Here is a 16,826-nt window from a genome sequence, read left to right on the forward strand (position 1 = left end):
AGTCCTGAGACTCTTTTTCTTTGCGCATCGTGGAGGTGTGAGACGAGGAGTTCTGAAGACAGACCTGCACCCAACCTTCACTGTCTCCCTTGGACAAGGGGATCAATGATCGGAAGCTAAGGTGTCATTTGACAAGTCGAATCTACCAGTAGTACGACGACCAAACGATCGCGACGACGAAGCACTTCACGAACTCCCGCCGACACCTCAAACCCCACGATCTCTTACAACATGGGCGCAAACTACATGGAGTTGCAGCCAAGCGCTCAAGTCCCGCCCCAGATGTTAAACAACCGCCAGACAAAGAACTACTCGAAACGCAGGAAGACAAGAGCTTTCGCTCTCATGCGCCGTCGGACCTGGGCGCTTCCCTTGTTCCTCACAATTGCGATTCTCTCCCTCTACGCCGTCAACCCATCCGATTCCAACCGGACGCACCACTTCATATTCCCCTCCTACAAGCTCGACAATAACAGCGCGGGGACGACACAGTATGGCAAGGGGCCGTGGGACATCGCCTTCGTTGCTTTCTACACGATATTCCTCACCTTCACCCGCGAAGTCTTCATGCAAGAGCTCCTGACACCCCTCGCTCGCGCATGGGGCATCAAGTCTCGCGCCAAGCGTGCACGCTTCGCGGAGAACATGTACACGGCACTCTACGTGACTTTCATCGGGCCCTGGGGCCTGCACGTCATGAGCCTTACGCCAGTGTGGTACTTCGATACCCATGGGATGTACGAGGACTTCCCGCACCGCACGCACGACGCCAGCTTCAAGTGCTACTACCTCCTCCAGGCAGCGTTCTGGGCGCAGCAGGTGGTGGTGATGGTGCTGGGCTTGGAGCAGCGACGCAAGGACTTCCATGAGCTTGTCGCGCACCACGTCGTCACGGTTGCGCTCGTTGCGCTGAGTTATCGCTTCCATTTCGCGTATATGGGCATTGCGGTGTACATAACACACGATATCAGCGACTTCTTCCTGGCAGTGTCGAAGTCGCTGAATTATCTCGACAATAAGCTTCAAGGGGTCTCGTTTGGTGTGTGTATAGCGGTGTGGATCTACCTCCGGCACTACATCAACTTGCGGATTCTCTACTCTGCGCTGCCTGGATCCGAGTTTAGTACCGTTGGGCCATATGAGCTCAATTGGGAGACTGAGCAGTACAAGTGTCCTCTGTCGAACGTCATCACCTTTGGCCTCTTGGCTTTGTTGCAGGCACTGAACCTGTTCTGGCTGTATTGTTTACTGCGCAGCGCTTACAAATTTGTCTTCTTGGGGGTTGCGAAGGATGATAGATCGGAGGATGAGGAAGTTCCAACAGCTGAGCCGAAAGTATATGTAGTGACAGCGTCGGATGTGTCATCCCACAGTCTTGATGGATCCAGGCCTCAAATATCGCAAGACTCTGTCCAGGAGAGAAGGCTTAAACGGCCACAACATAGGTGAGGTGGAGAGAAACAAGCAATCAGCCAGGGTAGACAAATAGCACTTGACTGTGAAAGATTCGCACGACATGGCATGGAAGTCCAAGTGAGCAGATAAAGTACATGTAGTCAGTTATTGACCCCATCAAGGTCTGGGCATGTGATACTGCGTGAGACGCAAGTCAGCGAAACCGTGATTCGACTCAGTACTGGCCTGAAAGAGTGATGTTTCAATCTCGAGACTCGCAATGATGTTATGCTTACACCAAGTTGAAGGGAAGGCATGAATCTTCACAACATGGAAGACCCCTATTTTATGATAGGTAATGTGCAACAGTCCAATGACTCCAAAGACGACGAAGAACATACGGTACAATCAGAACTCCAAGTAAACTCCATGTAATAAATCATCGCCTCAGCAACTTCGGGAGATTCATCGGTTCCCCAGATCCCAGCGAACTCCGGAACACGGCAGCCATAGCAGGCGACAGGCCAATCTCCTCCGCACAATCAATCCACTCATCCAGAGCCAATACATTAACGGCTTCTCCCGTCTCAGTCTCCAAATACTCTCTTATCTGGCCTACGTCCAACTCTAAGTCACCAGACTCGTGGATGTACACAACTCCATCCTCCTGAGACCCAGACATGACGGCACCCACCACCCCACTGGTGACTGTCTCCGGCTTCACCAAGTCGACAAAGCCGCTCAGACCCGGCGCGGCCGGCACGGCGCGTACCCGCCGTGAGTAATCGAGCATGTTCTGCAGAACATCAGCAGCCGGGTTCTCGCCGGTCCTGTCGGCCTCGGGACGCACGATGCTCGACGGACGATGAATGTAGATCGGCAGACCGCTTTCTGCGTGAACGTTCTCGAGATATGCCTCGCTGGCCCACTTGGATGCGACGTAGCCGTGTTTGCCGTCGGCCGGGGGCATATGTTCGCGGACCGAGACCTCAGCCAGCGCTTTGAAGGGGGTGTACATGGCAACACCCGTGGTGGACACATAGTGCAGCGGGATCTGCCGGGGACTGCACAGCCGAACGAGCTCTTGCGTTGCACCGAGGTTTGCAGCGCGGAGGGAAGGGTAGCTCTTGAGATGCGAGACGTCCGCGCCGTTATGGATCACCGCATCGGCGGATTGGAAAATGCGAAGGGCTGCTTCTTCCGTGAGACCGAGGCGGGGCGAGCTCAAGTCGCCTTCATAAAATTCTGCCTTTGGCTCAAGCTGAGAGAGTAGATCTTGGCGATATTGGTCCTTAGGGTTCCTGACGGCTATGCAGATGACCTTCTCGATGTTCTCGTTCTCAACGAGGGATCTGGCAAGGTACTGGCCGAGGAAGCCAGTAACTCCAGTCAAGATAACAGTGCGAGGGAGCTTCGCAACAGGCTCAGCAGTGTCTCGCTTAGAAACAATATTCCCTGACAGCAGTGCGGTCTCGCTTGCCCAATCGATCTGGTTCTCGAGCTCCGGCTCCGCATCGCCAATGCCGGGCAGAAGCCGGGCCATCGACCTCAGGGTAGTAGCCTGGAAGAGCTTGGGCAGTGCGATGAAGATGCCGAGATCCGCACGAATCCGACCCTGAAGTTCGATCAGGAGAAGAGAGTTACCTCCGATGGTGAAGAAATCGGAATCCGCTTCGATGTCGTGCAGTCCAACCAGCTCTTCAGGGATCACAAGTTCCCAATAGCTCTGGAGTGTCTTCTCGGCCATTGACAGTCTCTTTGATCCCTCGGAACTATACACATCATGCTCAGCGCGATGTAATAGTCCCTGCGAGATTGGCGAGGAAGCGATTTCGCGTCTGTCGACCTTGCCAGCTACCGTTCTGGGAAGCGAATCAATCGGGATGAGGGCCGAGGGGCACATGTTTCGTGCCAATGGTAATTCTGCGAGAAGCTTCTTGAGGAACTTGCTCGTGGAACCGGTCAGGCTCTCGCTCGAGAAAACGACATGGACGACCATGAACTTGACCGACCCGTCAGATGTGCTGCGAAGAGACGCCACGGCGTCGGCGAGAAGACCGTTGGAAGCTTGCACGACGGTATTCTCCACGTCCTTCAAATCAATACGCACACCGTTAAGCTTGATCTCTGTGTCGTCTCCAATGCGTCCCTTCAGAACGAGAGTGCCATTGGGCTGCAAGTATCCGACATCGCCTGTTCGGTACATTGTTGTCCATCCGCGCTTTGAATCATCCTCAGTTGCGAAGGGATCTGGCAAGAAGGATGCTCGAGTCCGTTCATCCATATTCAAGTAGCCCTTGGCAACACCAACTCCACCGATGGCAATCTCACCCGTCTGGCCAACTGGCTGAAGGTTCAGACTAGCGTCCAGGATGTAGAACCGCTCATTTGCGGATGCCACTCCAACGGGGATGGTTCCCTGATAAAATCCAGGCTCACGGTACGACAGCTCCATTTTGGTAGATCCACATGTTGTCTCTGTGGGACCGTAGACATTGAAGAGACGGAGAACCTCGCGATCTACCTCACGGAAGAGCTGTAGAAGCGGCTCAGTGACGGCTTCTCCGGCGACCAAAGCCAGACGCCAGAACGAGGACCGCAATGTGGCCTGGTTTTCGCGCCTCAGCCAACTCTTGTACTCAGTTGGAGTCGCGTAGGTGACTGTCACACCCTGACTCTTGATAAGCTCGACCATCGCGTGCGAGTCAGCGCGCAGAGTGTGAGACACCGTGTGCAGCTGGGCTCCCACGCCAAGGGCCAGGAAGATTTGCGTCACGGATAGGTCGAAGCTCCAAGCGCTCTGCTGGAGAACGACATCATCTTGGTTCAGCTGATAGGTCGCCGCGCAGTGATCGAACTCGTGCTTCAAGCTGCTATGGCGTAAGATGACTCCCTTCGGGGTTCCTGTTGAGCCGCTGGTGTACAGGATGATGGCTGGTGCGTCTGGTTGAGCGAGGTTGGGAACCTCTTCCTCCCTCGACTCTTCCAAAGCTGACACGTTGACTAGAGATGTGCCTCTCTCCGACTCCAGCTTGGCTGCGTCGTCTTTTGTCAAGTCGTGAACTAGGATTGAGGATGGTTGGCTGTCGCACACGATCAGGGATAGTCTTGCAACTGGCGTGTTGACGTCGAGCGGGACATAGACAGCTCCAATTCTGAGGATCGCGAGGAGAGAAGGTATCCACCAAGTTGACGGGTGCTGGAAGATAGCGACTGTCGAGCCGGGCTGCACACCTTGACGAAGGAGTTCCGATGCAATCGCATTTGTCTTAGTAGAGAGTTGTGCGTAGGTGATCGAGCCACCAGCGTGATCGGTGACGGCAACCCTCTCCCCGGCAGTCGGGAAGAAGCTGTCGAATCGATGAATGAGGGTCTCGGGCCAAGATGAGTTGAAAGTCGAGCCTGCATCGATGTTAGTAATCTGATGTAGAGTCAAGATACCTTTGCTTGGTGAACTAACCGCGTCCCAATGTAAGAGCCTTCTGCAGAACAGCAGGTCTGAAATGCCAAGTGCTACCAACTGCCTGCTCCGGCGCGTTGGCGAACTCACGGAGAATATCCTCATATCCGTGCTGCAAGATCTGCGCGTCAGAATCCGTGTACAAGGACTCCTGCAAGTTCAAGAGGATGCGCGTGTCACCAGTGGTGTTGTTGATCACGGTGAAGGTAATGTCGTAAGGAAGCTCGGCCATTTCCTGCTTCATCATTGTCATCCGGCACCCGAGGAATGTTTGGCCGTCTTCAAGGTCATTCTCGGCATAGTTCATGAATGCCTGTGCCAAGGGTGTATGCGTAGCCTGACGTGAGATGCGGAGCTCATTCAGGATGACCTCGAGTGGGATGGAGTTAGCAAGAACAGCGAAGCTCTTCTCCCGCGCCTCGTCCAAAGCACTAAGGAAGGGCTGCTCCGCGCTGGCGGCCATGCGTAGGGGCAGCATGTTGAGGAACGGGCCGATACCGGTGCGCATTTGGTCGTCTCTGCGGCAGCTGTCTGCAATGCCGATGCACACGTCGGTGGTGCCGAGGAATCTGTGCAAGAAGACCTTAAAGGCGGCGAGGTGGAAGTGGAACGGCGTGGCACGATACTTCCTTGCTACCTGACGGATCTTTGCCGAGAGCTGCTTATCGATGCGGAAGTCTGGGATGCGGGAGGCGTAGCGCTCAAGAGGCTGTCGCTCAGAGATCTGGCTGCGATGGAGGGATAGAGGATTGGGAATAGTGGTGAACTCGTGGCGCCAGAAGTTGATGGCCTCGTCCCATTCTCCGGATGAGTACTGTCTTTGCTGGTCGTTAGAGTAATCGAGGTATTGGAGAGGGTTCGGCTCGAGGGAATATCCGTTGTACAGTCGCTCGAGATCGCCCATGACGGCGTCATTGCTAGCTCGATCGAAAAAGATGTGGTGAGAACTCATCAAAAGGTAGTGATCCCGTGGCGAGTATGAGAGTAGGATCGTCCGGCTGGTATCGCCTCGGCTAAGGTCGAAGACATGGCCTCGAAGTGCTGCGTACTCATCGAAAAGCTCATTCTTCGTGTAGATCCTCTTGTGCTCGAGGGCGAACGACGGGGTCTTCATGACTCCTTGACTAGGCTGGCCGTCGCGCTCGCAGATACAGCTACGCAACGACTCGTGGCGTTCTCCCAGGGCTCGGACAGCGCGGGAGAGATCGGGAATGCGCACTTCGCCGCTAAGATGAAGCATAACTGTGTTGTTCAGAGTGGTCTTGTCAGGCAAGAGCTCGTGCACGAACAAGAATACTGACTGGGTGTAAGACAAGCGCCCGAACCTTTCCAACTGAACTTCCAGAGGTCTTGCCTCTTTCTCCTCCTTGATTCCGAGATCGCCGTTGACTACTGATGAGTTCTCTGTCTCGGGAGCGGTCGAAGGTGGTGTTCCAGACTTTTGGGATGATTCCTCAGAGGATGGCGAGGTGTCCTCAGACTGCGAAGAGGAGAACAGCTTGGGTGCCAGCTCTTCCGGTATCTCCTCCACAGCGTGGTCGATGAGGCCTTGGAGTGCTTCGCCCTTGAGAATTCGGAGCGCAGGGATGTTGACCTGGAAGTTGTTGAGGAACCAGGATCGGATTCTGACGGCGACGAGAGAGTCAAGGCCCAGCTCGTCGGTGCGCACGGCGGGTGTGATGGCATAGTCGTCGCTGAGATGGAGCATCTTGCGCATCTCAGCGATGAACGATTCTAGTGTTTGATTAGCCATTAAGCTTGCGGGAAACGGGGAACAAAAGTAGTCATGATCTCACCGGTGATGACCTTCTCGATATCATCTCTCGTTGTCGCAGCGGCCAGTTGGTCCTTGATAGATGGACCAGCCTGCGTACTAGCCGCGCTCGTGTCCTCGGCAGCGGCCCTCTCCGTGAGACACGCGAACTGAGGATAGCTGTACCACTGCGGCCGGTTAGGCGCGTTGGCTGGCATCCGTCTCAGTCCGATGGAGATCTGCCACTCGGCACCCGACTCAGGATGGCCATACTGAATGGCCTCTGCCAGTGTCTGGTGAACATCGTACTCGGAGATTGTCAAGAGGCCTCGCTCAAAGGAAGGTCGAGTAAGGACATTGCCCTTCTCGCGGGTGATGTAGCCTGTGCCCATGATCAAGCCAAGCTCCACGACCGACGCGGGCAGACCACGCTTGCGTCTTTGCTGCGCCATGCCGCTCATGAACAAGTTGGCGGTTGTGTAACCTGCCTGACCAGGATTACCTGCGACAGTCGCAACAGAGGAAAAGAAGATGAAGAAGTCCAATAGCTCATCCCCTAAGACGCGATCAAGGTTCAGACTACCCTCGACCTTGGGACGGAGAACGCGGCTGAAATCCTCGAGTCCCATGTCGCGGAGCGACATATCAAGCAGAATCATGGCGCCTTGGTAGACACCGGCGATCGGAGGCAACGTGCTAGAGATCTCGCGATATGCCTGCGAGAGGGCGTTGTAGTCGGTAAGGTCACTGCATTTCTCATGTTAGTCCATGCCTTCAACCTGGTATGACGGTCAACTTACCATGCCACGATACGAACCACTGCACCTCTCGCTTCTGTGATCTTAAGCCACGTCTCATCGACCTTCGGGTTGCGACTAGTGATAACTAGGTACTTGGCACCATTTCTAATCATCCAGTCTGCGATAGAGATTCCAAGATCGCCAGACAGCCCAACCAGCCAATAAGTACGATCCGCCTTGAAATGGGGAGTTGCCGGTTGGATAGTGATGGACACGGAAGAGGCGTTCCAGTCGACAATAGTAATGGCGCTGGGAGCTTCCTTGACCTTCTCGAGGTCTTGGACATTAATCAGGCTAATTGCTGCAGTATCTTGCGTGCGGTTCCCAAAAGTTGAATGAGCATCGGCCACTGCAGCTGCAAGAAGCTTGTTGATATTGTCGCCGGAAGCTCGGCTCATCTTCGCGGTTCTGGCGAACAGGGAAGACACACTGATAACAGAAACACTGGCTGGCAGGGAGGAAGACACTGGCGATGGACCATCTTTTGCCGTAAAGTCGATGTATCGGGAGATGTTGGTGGGAAGAAGGGCCCTGATCTCAGATTGGCGCATGTAACGTCCGACGTAGACAGCATCAGTGTGCTTCGCAACCTCTCGCGAAGAGGTAGTGCAAACCAAATTGATGCCAACAACCTTGGTCCGGCTACTGAGTAGCTTCATCACTGCCCCGGGGGCATTATGAGCCAATAGAGTATCGCCTTCGCCAAGGGTGTCCGCAAGTGCTGGCATCAGGAGTTGTGCCGCGACATCTGCCAAAAACATACCCGCAGACTCAGGTGCAACAGAGCAAGCGACAAGGTTTTCCTTCGATATGCTGACAGCCGAGGCAACAGACTCAGAGAGGCCAACATACTGAGTGCCGCTTGTCCCGCAGCTTCCCAGCACCAAGAATGCATCGCCAACCTCAGTCTTGATGGCATCCAAGCTGGAATGCGTCAACTTCAAGGTGATTACGCCGCCATCGGAGAGGTCAGTGGCTAGAGAAGGCCTTTCGACAAGGATGAGCTGATCGTCCACACTCTCAATAGCGATCTGAGATGTCAGAGTCTGGGCATCCTTGACGATGGTTCTGCGAGCCGAGTTGTAGCGATCATTGGCGGCGCTGACAGGTCTCATCCGGGGAACCAACTGGCGGCCGTCTGAGTCAATGACAATCTCAGACTCAACAGACCAAAGCGACTTGCGTTGGCTCTGCTCTTGGACGGAACCAGACATCTGGAAGCGTAGGACGGACTCCACCAACGCTCTGGAGTCGATACGGTGCGCATCCTGGAAGTCGATGAACTGATAACGGACCTCTGGAATCTCCCACAAGGCCGATCGGGCGAATCCGACACCCATGTTGCCGAAGGGATTGTCGATCATGCGATCTTGGGTGATCCATACGATAGACTTCTCAGATCCAAAGAGGTGCTTCAGGCCTGCCCAGCGTGTCGCGGTGATGTCCTTGAAGACGGGGTGATCGAGGTCCTCCAGAACAAGGACGGTAGCGTTCTCGTTGATTTCGACATCATCGAGTCTCTCCAGTGACTCAACCACCGTGATCTCATCACAGAAAGCATGGATCAGCTTTCGAATGTCCTGCACCAAGCGAGAAACACGCAAAGTGGCTCCTCCAATGATGAAGAGATGCTTGATGACAGATTGTCCAACAAATAGCGATGGTGATGCCAAGAGAGGCTCCCGAATGAACTCGACCCAGTCATCAACAGCCTGCGAGACCATTACGGAGTTGGGGAGAGACATGGCATCTTTGACGGGCGTCATGGTGTCGACTCCCGAGAATCCAGTTTTACGCAGGATGGCATCCCACTTGGACTCAGACACGCACGCACCCAAGGTTCTTCCCTCTTCAACGCCCTGCCACCATCCTGGTAGACACCCGAAGAGGGCAGTGCCGCGGATGATGTCGGTATTTGTGACCTCGTAAAGAACGAGGTAACCACCTGGCTTCAGAAGCGATCGCACGCGGCGCACAGTCTGCTCTATGCTCTTGGTGGCATGTAGCACGAAGGAGGCGACGACGATATCATAGGAATGCTCTTCGAAGCCCTGAGTCTTCATATCCTGCTCGAGGTCCAGAACGCTGTACACCATGCGATCCTCGAATACCTCAAACTCCGCCTCGGCCTTGTCGAAGAAGGCTGCCGAGACATCGGTGAAGGTGTACGATGCGAAATTGTTGTCCACCCGTTTGAGAATCTCTCGGGTAGCCTGCCCGGTGCCGGCGCCGACCTCCAGAATCTTGCTCCCGGGATAGCGCTGGAGGATCTGCACGACAGTCTCAGCTAAGAGATCGGTGCCTCGAGTGATACTTCGGGCTTGAGCGTAGTAGTCGGCGAGCAGTCCGTTGTTCATCAAGTGCTCGAGCATGGTTGTCTCTCCCAGAATAGCTCGCGGCATCTGCTCTCCGACAATGTGCATGGCCTTGACCTCGGGTTGATCAGAGAACGGTTTGGAGAAAGCTAGAATATCCTCCAGCGTGTCATTGACCCATTCTTTCTTGGCGTAGCGATGCTTGCCTTGCTGGACGAGCTTATGAGTATGGGAGGCGAAAGAAAGATAGGCGGCATTATACGGGTCAGATCGCCCGGGGTGACCCTCTGGAATCTGGCCTTCCAGCTGTCGGAGGTAGAAGTAGCTGCCACGCTCTAGGATAACTGCCATACCCTTGTCTTGAATCGAGGCATCGTAAGTGCCAGGGATGTCAGCGTTGGGCTCAGAGTGCACCCAGTGCGTAGCATAGAACTGCTGCTGATCATCGGCTGGGGAAGCCGGCGTGAAGGGGACAACGTGGAGTCCTTCCACCTGAACAGTAGTGAACTCTCCATCTTGGTCATGGATATCGACATCACCCTGGAATCCAGAGGTGTCTGCGGACTCCGCTTCATCGGCCATGGATGCGACGAAAGCGACTTCAGCAGCGCCTGACCAGTGACGCCCGCACAGAGAGGGATTGATTCTGATCTTGTCAATGCGAGTGGGCAGATGTAAACTCCAAAGTCTTCCATCTTCAGGGTAGCTGAAAGTCAAGATGATGGAGTGGAAGGCTGCGTCTAAGACCGCAGGATGGATGATGAGAGCCTTGTCGTCGGACTCGGGAGGTGTCAACGCGAGAGAACCAGAAGCCTTTCCAAGCTTCCTCTTTAAGCCAGACAGGGCTTTGAAGGGACCGGTGTACCCGTAGCCGACATCGTTGAGAGAAGAATACGCCAGCTCGGTGTCGACGTCAACCATGTAGGGTTCGATCCGGGCAGTTGCGGGCAGCGTATCACGAGACGCCTCGCCCAGGGAGACGGAGATCTCGCAACTTGCGACGAGCTGGAACTCCTTGTGTGATCCGATGCATGCCTCATACGTAAAATGGGCTGTGATGGAAGCGGGATCATCGTGGCAGATGCTGCTGACCACGGATCGAACTTCGATACCAGACTCTTGCTCGTCGTTTCCGAAGACCAAAGCCTGATGAATAACCAAGTCTTTGATTTCCATGAGCTCAATCGGGGTTTCTTCCGCGAGGAAGGGAATAGTCTCAAAAGCCGTGGCAGCGTACGCAGCTGCGGGGAAGACCGTCTGGCCTTGGATCCTGTGGTGGTGAACCCAGGGGAGATCGTGAGGGCGCAGAATTGCCTTCCACGTGACCTGGTGTGCTGAGCTTTGGGGTTGCAAATCTCCGAGAAGCTGGTGGACGGGCTGACTTCTTGTGCGCAAGTTTCTTGAAAGGTTGGACTCGTGCCAGTATCCCTGAGAATGGTTCCATTGATATGTTGGCAGGTTAGAAATGAAGTGGTGCTGCTTCGGTCCGCTAAGTGCAGATTCGTAGCGATCAAAATCGATGATGAGGTTGTCAACATGCGTCCACACATAACCGATTGCGGAGGAGACACTCTGGACTGCGTTGGTGTTGCGCTGGAGTAGGCCTGTGTACGGAATTTCAACCTTTTGCTCCTTGAGCGTGTCAAGAACAGGGCCCTTGAGAGCAGGGTGAGGGCCAACTTCAATTGCAGCGTCAAAAGGACCAAGTTGCATTGCCTTCTCGACTGCTTGCATGAAGAGCACTGGCGAGAGAAGGTTGTCAACCCAGTATGAGGCATCAAAACTGTTTGACGCGTCGAGAGACCGGTCCGGGTTGACACTGGAAACCCAAGTGCACTTCGAGTCAGTATGCTTCATCTGGATGGCGAAAGGATTCATGGACTCCAGGTACGGCTGGGAGCAAGGGACCATGTGGTGTGAGTGGTAAGCCTTGTCCACCCGCAGACGTCGAACAAACTTGCTCTCGTCTTCGAAAATGTCAATCATCTCCTCAATCGCGTCTTCATCGCCAGAAATGGTGATGCTGGTGGCAGAGTTGCATGCGGCAACCTTCACTCTTCCCAGGAAGTAGTCATCGTTACAGATAGATTCGGCGTCCTCCAGAGTCGTTCCAACCGCCAGCATAGCGCCTTGCACCTCCTCTAGACCTTCAGCCAAGCGGGAATGAAGACCACGGTAGTATGCGATGCGAATAGCGTCAATGGCAGATAGGGCTCCAGCAGCAAAGGCTGCCCCGATCTCTCCAGAGGAGTGACCAACTACCGCAGCGAATTTGATACCGCATTGACGAAGGAGCTCGACAAGAATGACTTGAACAGCGGTACACAGGGGCTGCGCAACTGAAGCGCTGCCAATCTGGCTCTTCTTCGCTTCGGCGAGCAGTTGCTCTCTTAGAGTCCAAGATGGGCGGTCTGCCTCGGGCAGCTGCACCAAGGCATCGTCCATGGTGGCTAGCAGATGGGCGGCGTATTGGGAGGTCTCAATAAGCTCAGCTCCCATGCGAGCCCATTGCGCACCTTGACCCGTGAAGACGCCCAAGAGGCGAGCTTCCTTGGTGCTGGTGCCGGCAGCCTTGGAGTCCAACTGGAAGTTGCTGTTGCCAATGATGCCCTTCAGGTTGGTCTGAAGTACCTCAATGGTTGACGCTGGCAGCGCCAGTCGCAAGGGAAGACGAGAGCGGCGTGATCGCAATGTCCACGAAAGGTCTGAAGGGCTAGTCTCGGGATGTTGCTCCAAATACTCGGCGTGGGCGGCGAGACTAGACAGGAGCGATTGCTTTGACTGTGCGGAGAAGAGGAAAGGGGCGACGCTTTGGCTGTCGTTGTCTTTCTCAGAGCTGGACGCCTGATACCCCTCGAGAATGATGTGCGCGTTTGTACCGCCAAACCCGAAGCTGTTCACGCTGGCTCGCCGGCTTTGACCCGGCGCAAGCTGCGGCCAAGGAGTAAGCTCCTGGGGGATCTTCAAGTTGCTGTAGAAAGGTAAAACATTTGGATTGAGGTTCTCCAGCAACATGTTTGGTGGTACATAGCCGTGCTTCATGGCCTGCACGACCTTGAGGATACCGGCTATACCGGCGGTACTTTCCGTATGGCCGATGATGGTCTTAATGGAACCGACGAGCAGACGATCCGCAGCAGGATCTCTGTTGCTGAAAAACGCGGTGTGCACGGCCTCGGCCTCGACCGGGTCACCTGCTGGCGTTCCCGTACCGTGAGCTTCGAAGTATTGGCACCGATCGGCGTCAGACTCTGGGTTGAGTCCTGCCTTGGCGTAGGTAGCGCGGATGAGCGACGCCTGCGCCGCTGCACTGGGCATCGTGATGCCGCGGCTGCGACCATCTTGATTCACACCAGTCTCGCGAATAATGGCTTCGATATGATCTCCGTCAGTTAGTGCGGAACTTAACGTCTTTAGAACAACAGCGGCAACGCCGTCACCGCGGGCGTAGCCGTTAGCACCTTGGTCCCACATGCGAGAGCGACCATCGGGAGACAGCATTTTCAGCTTGCTCTCGTGGATGTAAGGCTCTGGGCCGAGAAGAAGGTTACTTCCCGCGGCTAATGCGACACGGACCTCTCCGGATCGCAGAGCCTGAACGGCTTGGTGCACCGCGACCAGACTGGAGGAGCAGGCAGTGTCCACAGTGAGTGAGGGTCCATGCCAGTCGAAGAAGTATGATATCCTATTGGAAACGATACTCCGAGCGGTACCTGGGGCGGTTGGTAAAGATTTCATTTTGTTGAAGAGTGCAACACTCACCAATTGCAAGGTACGTTGGGACGTGCTGCAAGTCTCGGAATTGCAGAGATTCGTAGTCGACGTACATAACACCGACATAAACACCAGTGTTGGAGCCTTTGAGGCCCTCGATAGTCAAGCCAGCGCCCTCCAAACCCTCGTAAACTGTCTCCAGAAGGAGACGCTGCTGAGGATCCATGGCTATTGCTTCCGGCGCTGTAATATTGAAAAACTGGGCGTCGAACTTGGCGACATCTTCTTGGAGTAGGTAGGAGTGCTTGACGTTGGCATGACCGGGAAACTGAGAATCGTTGTGGTGAAATCCACGAACGTCAAATCGACTGGGCGGAATCTCGCAGAGTACGTCGCGTGGTTCCCGGAGCAGATCCCATAACTTGGAGGGCGAGTTGGCACCTCCTGGAAACCTGCAGCCGCTTCCGATAATCGCAATGGGCTCGTTCCCTTGGGGAGCCATGTTTGAGGAGGCCATACTAAGCAACTTGACGTGCTCAGAACAATGTGATCGCCACGGTTGGTGAAACCTTTTAGAGAAGCCCCATATAATGATGGTAGACGGTTGTTGGTATTGTACAATGTGGTAAGCTCAAGAGGCGCTGTGTAATCCCCGTGATATGTTCAAGAAACAGGAATAAGAGGCGCGATCCAAGCTATCGCTTCCAAAGGTACTATTTGATCAACGACTGGATCCAGACTACAATAACTATGGCTTCCAGGCTTCAACTCTCCAGCTCGGCAAAATATCGCTTACCCGTTGTGAATTCAGACCTTGAGGCAAATATCGAACAGGCATTCGTTGGATTTCGATCCCTGTCACCTGTCATCACAGAGCCCAGGCCCTGAATGCAAACTGGTCCCTGCAGCTCTGCCTTAGTGGGCTCCGAATCTGCGGTCAGGGCCGGCTTACACCCCCACGTCGGAAGCAAGCGGGTTCGGCAGGATGAGCCCGGCAGGATCACGTCTTATGCCTCCGAAGGTGTGAGAAAGCCCTCCGAACGGCCTGATTAGGGTCTTACGAGTACAATGTGGGGGCAAACCGATTGGCCAGAACCATTCTTCAGAGGGAATCCTGCGGACACGGACCCGTGGATTTCGCCCTTGGGTGCTGAGAAGGCTGGGATCTGTGCGAAAGAAGCCGATCACCGAGTCGGTGACTTTACTTGCAGATGTGGCGGCTGAGGCAGGGTTCATCGCCACGTTCTTCATTGTGCTTTCACGCTTTAGCCTTCTTGGTCTGGAGAATGCGCGGATGTCCAGTCCAAGCCTTTGGTTCATGGGAACACGAAGTCTTACATGTAGTCGCCGCGTTCTGTCAAACTTGTAATTGATTAGGGCTGGACTGTAAATCCGATTTGTCGCATCAGTCTAGCTTGTTGCCGCCATCATGCTGAATTTCGAATTTTCTGGCATGGGTTGGGCAACCTGCGATAACGCCACGATTGCCTTTGGCTGTGTTAGTGACCCCTTGCGCCTCCATGAACACTGCACATGGGTCAGAGTGTCTAACTATCTTCTAGATCATAGCCTATAGTGTGATTCGGACCGTCTACTTGGTTTGGTTTCACCCTTTGGCAAAGTATCCTGGACCCAAGATTGCTGCAGTTTCCAACGTCTGGTATGGATACCAATGGTAAGTTGACAAACTTCGACAAAGGGAATGCATCCCAGGAAACAGCCAAGACTGATTTTGCCGTCTTCAGGCTGTCCGGGCGCTATCCATGGGCGATGCAACGAGCCTTCAAAGAATATGGTAATCCGTAATCACTTGCTGGTGGGAAATCGACTTTCTGACATGAATAGGCGATGTTGTTAGAATTGCACCCAACGAGCTGGTCTTCATAACTCCCAAAGCTTACACAGGTATGTTTCCTGGGGACCCATCTTGATGCTGAGATTTTTAACGCAAAGATGGCAAGACATATACACCAGCAGCATCAATGGGCGGCCTGGCTTCGTGAAATCTGACATGCTCGACACCGGGGACAAGTACGAGGGCTTAGCTTCGGAAAGAGATATCGACAAGCACCGGGCTGCCCGCAAGCAACTGGCTCCTGCATTTAGTCCACGGTCTTTAAAGCAATATGAACCCATCATTCATGCCGACGTGGATGAGTTTGTCGAAGTGCTCAAGAGCTCACCTGCGACTGGAGCGGGGGTCGACATTGCTCCATGGTTTGAGAGAGCCACTTGTGATCTTGGTGGCTCGATCACACTTGGCCACAACTTCAAAAATATTCAATCTGGTAAGTAATACCCGGGCTTTTGTCTTTACGAACTTTTGCAACTCGATTGCGCTGGAATAGCGGCTGACATCATCACCGAACAGGCCAAAACCACCCTATCTTAGAGTCACTGTTGCGCATTGGTCACTGGGCTACGTTCCGCAACGTCATGCGCCGCTTCCCCTTGCTCTACCCATTGTCTTATGTCTTTCTGCCGCCAAAAGTGGCGTTCAGCTACTTCAGAGCTCACTCGACGAGTAAAAAGCTCATCAGAACTCGTGTCGAGCAGCGTCACGACCGCAAGGACCTGGACTACATGACCCAATTTCTGAAGAACGAGGAGGCGCTCCCGCCAGATGGTTTCCTCGTATCTCAAGCCGGCCATCTTATTCTCGATCATTACGAATCTTCGAGTGTTTTGACGGCGGGCATGTATTTCTTGACAACGAACGATGAAGTCATGAAAAAGCTACAGAATGAATTGAGGACGACTTTCAAGTCCTATGAAGATATCACAGAGGATAGGCTCCAGGATCTACCTTGGCTCAATGCGACCATTGAGGAAGTCATTCGACTTCACACCAACGTTCCCTACGGACTTCCTAGAATCAGTCCTGGTCATACCGTTGATGGGAACTACGTGGCTAAAGGGGTGAGTAATCCAGGCTACTCTCCAGCTACTGCTCACCACCACCTTTCCAATCTTTTTGTGGAGAAATCAAAACTAATCTCAGAATCAGGTCGTCGTTTCGTCCTGCGCATATGCTACAACTCACTCGGAGAAGTACTTCAGCAAGCCGTATGAGTTCAAGCCTCAGAGATGGCTTCCTAAAGACCATGCAGAGTATGACCATGTCTTTGATGGTGATGATCGAGCTGCCTTTAGGCCCTTTAGCGCCGGATCTCGCAATTGCCTTGGCCAAGCCATGGCCTACCTGGTGCTTCGCATCATGTTCGCAAAGCTTTGCTGGAAGTTCCAGTGGGAGCTCTTAAACAAGAATGAGATGGACTGGGATCGAGATCTGCGACTCTACATCGTATGGCAAAAGCCAAAGGTGCACGTTCGCATTACTCCTTTCGAACGAAAGGTGTGATCAGAGACACTGCTAAGTCGCCATGTAC

The 16,826-nt window shown here is 54.0% G+C and overlaps 3 protein-coding genes across 3 annotated transcripts; 2 read left to right on the forward strand and 1 right to left on the reverse strand.

Annotated features, from left to right (window-relative positions):
• Positions 1-231: 231 nt before the first annotated feature.
• Positions 232-1,601, forward strand: BDZ83DRAFT_657577 (TLC domain-containing protein; the record flags this gene model as incomplete). Its single annotated transcript, XM_060510972.1, has 2 exons — positions 232-1,335; positions 1,557-1,601. The coding sequence occupies 2 exons, from the start codon at positions 232-234 to the stop codon at positions 1,599-1,601; spliced, it is 1,149 nt and encodes a 382-aa protein (XP_060358229.1).
• Positions 1,602-1,834: 233 nt separating this feature from the next.
• On the reverse strand, positions 1,835-13,954 carry BDZ83DRAFT_592812 (beta-ketoacyl synthase domain-containing protein; the record flags this gene model as incomplete). Its single annotated transcript, XM_060506568.1, has 5 exons — positions 1,835-4,797; positions 4,856-6,589; positions 6,652-7,355; positions 7,409-13,436; positions 13,486-13,954. The coding sequence occupies 5 exons, from the start codon at positions 13,952-13,954 to the stop codon at positions 1,835-1,837; spliced, it is 11,898 nt and encodes a 3,965-aa protein (XP_060358230.1).
• A 912-nt stretch (positions 13,955-14,866) lies between these two features.
• On the forward strand, positions 14,867-16,798 carry BDZ83DRAFT_758066 (cytochrome P450; the record flags this gene model as incomplete). Its single annotated transcript, XM_060514979.1, has 7 exons — positions 14,867-14,935; positions 15,000-15,112; positions 15,183-15,232; positions 15,283-15,342; positions 15,399-15,725; positions 15,809-16,356; positions 16,445-16,798. 7 exons carry the CDS (start codon positions 14,867-14,869, stop codon positions 16,796-16,798), a joined length of 1,521 nt encoding a protein of 506 aa, XP_060358231.1.
• Positions 16,799-16,826: the final 28 nt, after the last annotated feature.

This window comes from Colletotrichum acutatum (genome assembly GCF_030867785.1).
Source record: "Colletotrichum acutatum strain CBS 112980 chromosome Unknown BDZ83scaffold_199, whole genome shotgun sequence".
In the NCBI taxonomy this organism is placed as follows: Eukaryota; Fungi; Ascomycota; class Sordariomycetes; order Glomerellales; family Glomerellaceae; genus Colletotrichum; species Colletotrichum acutatum.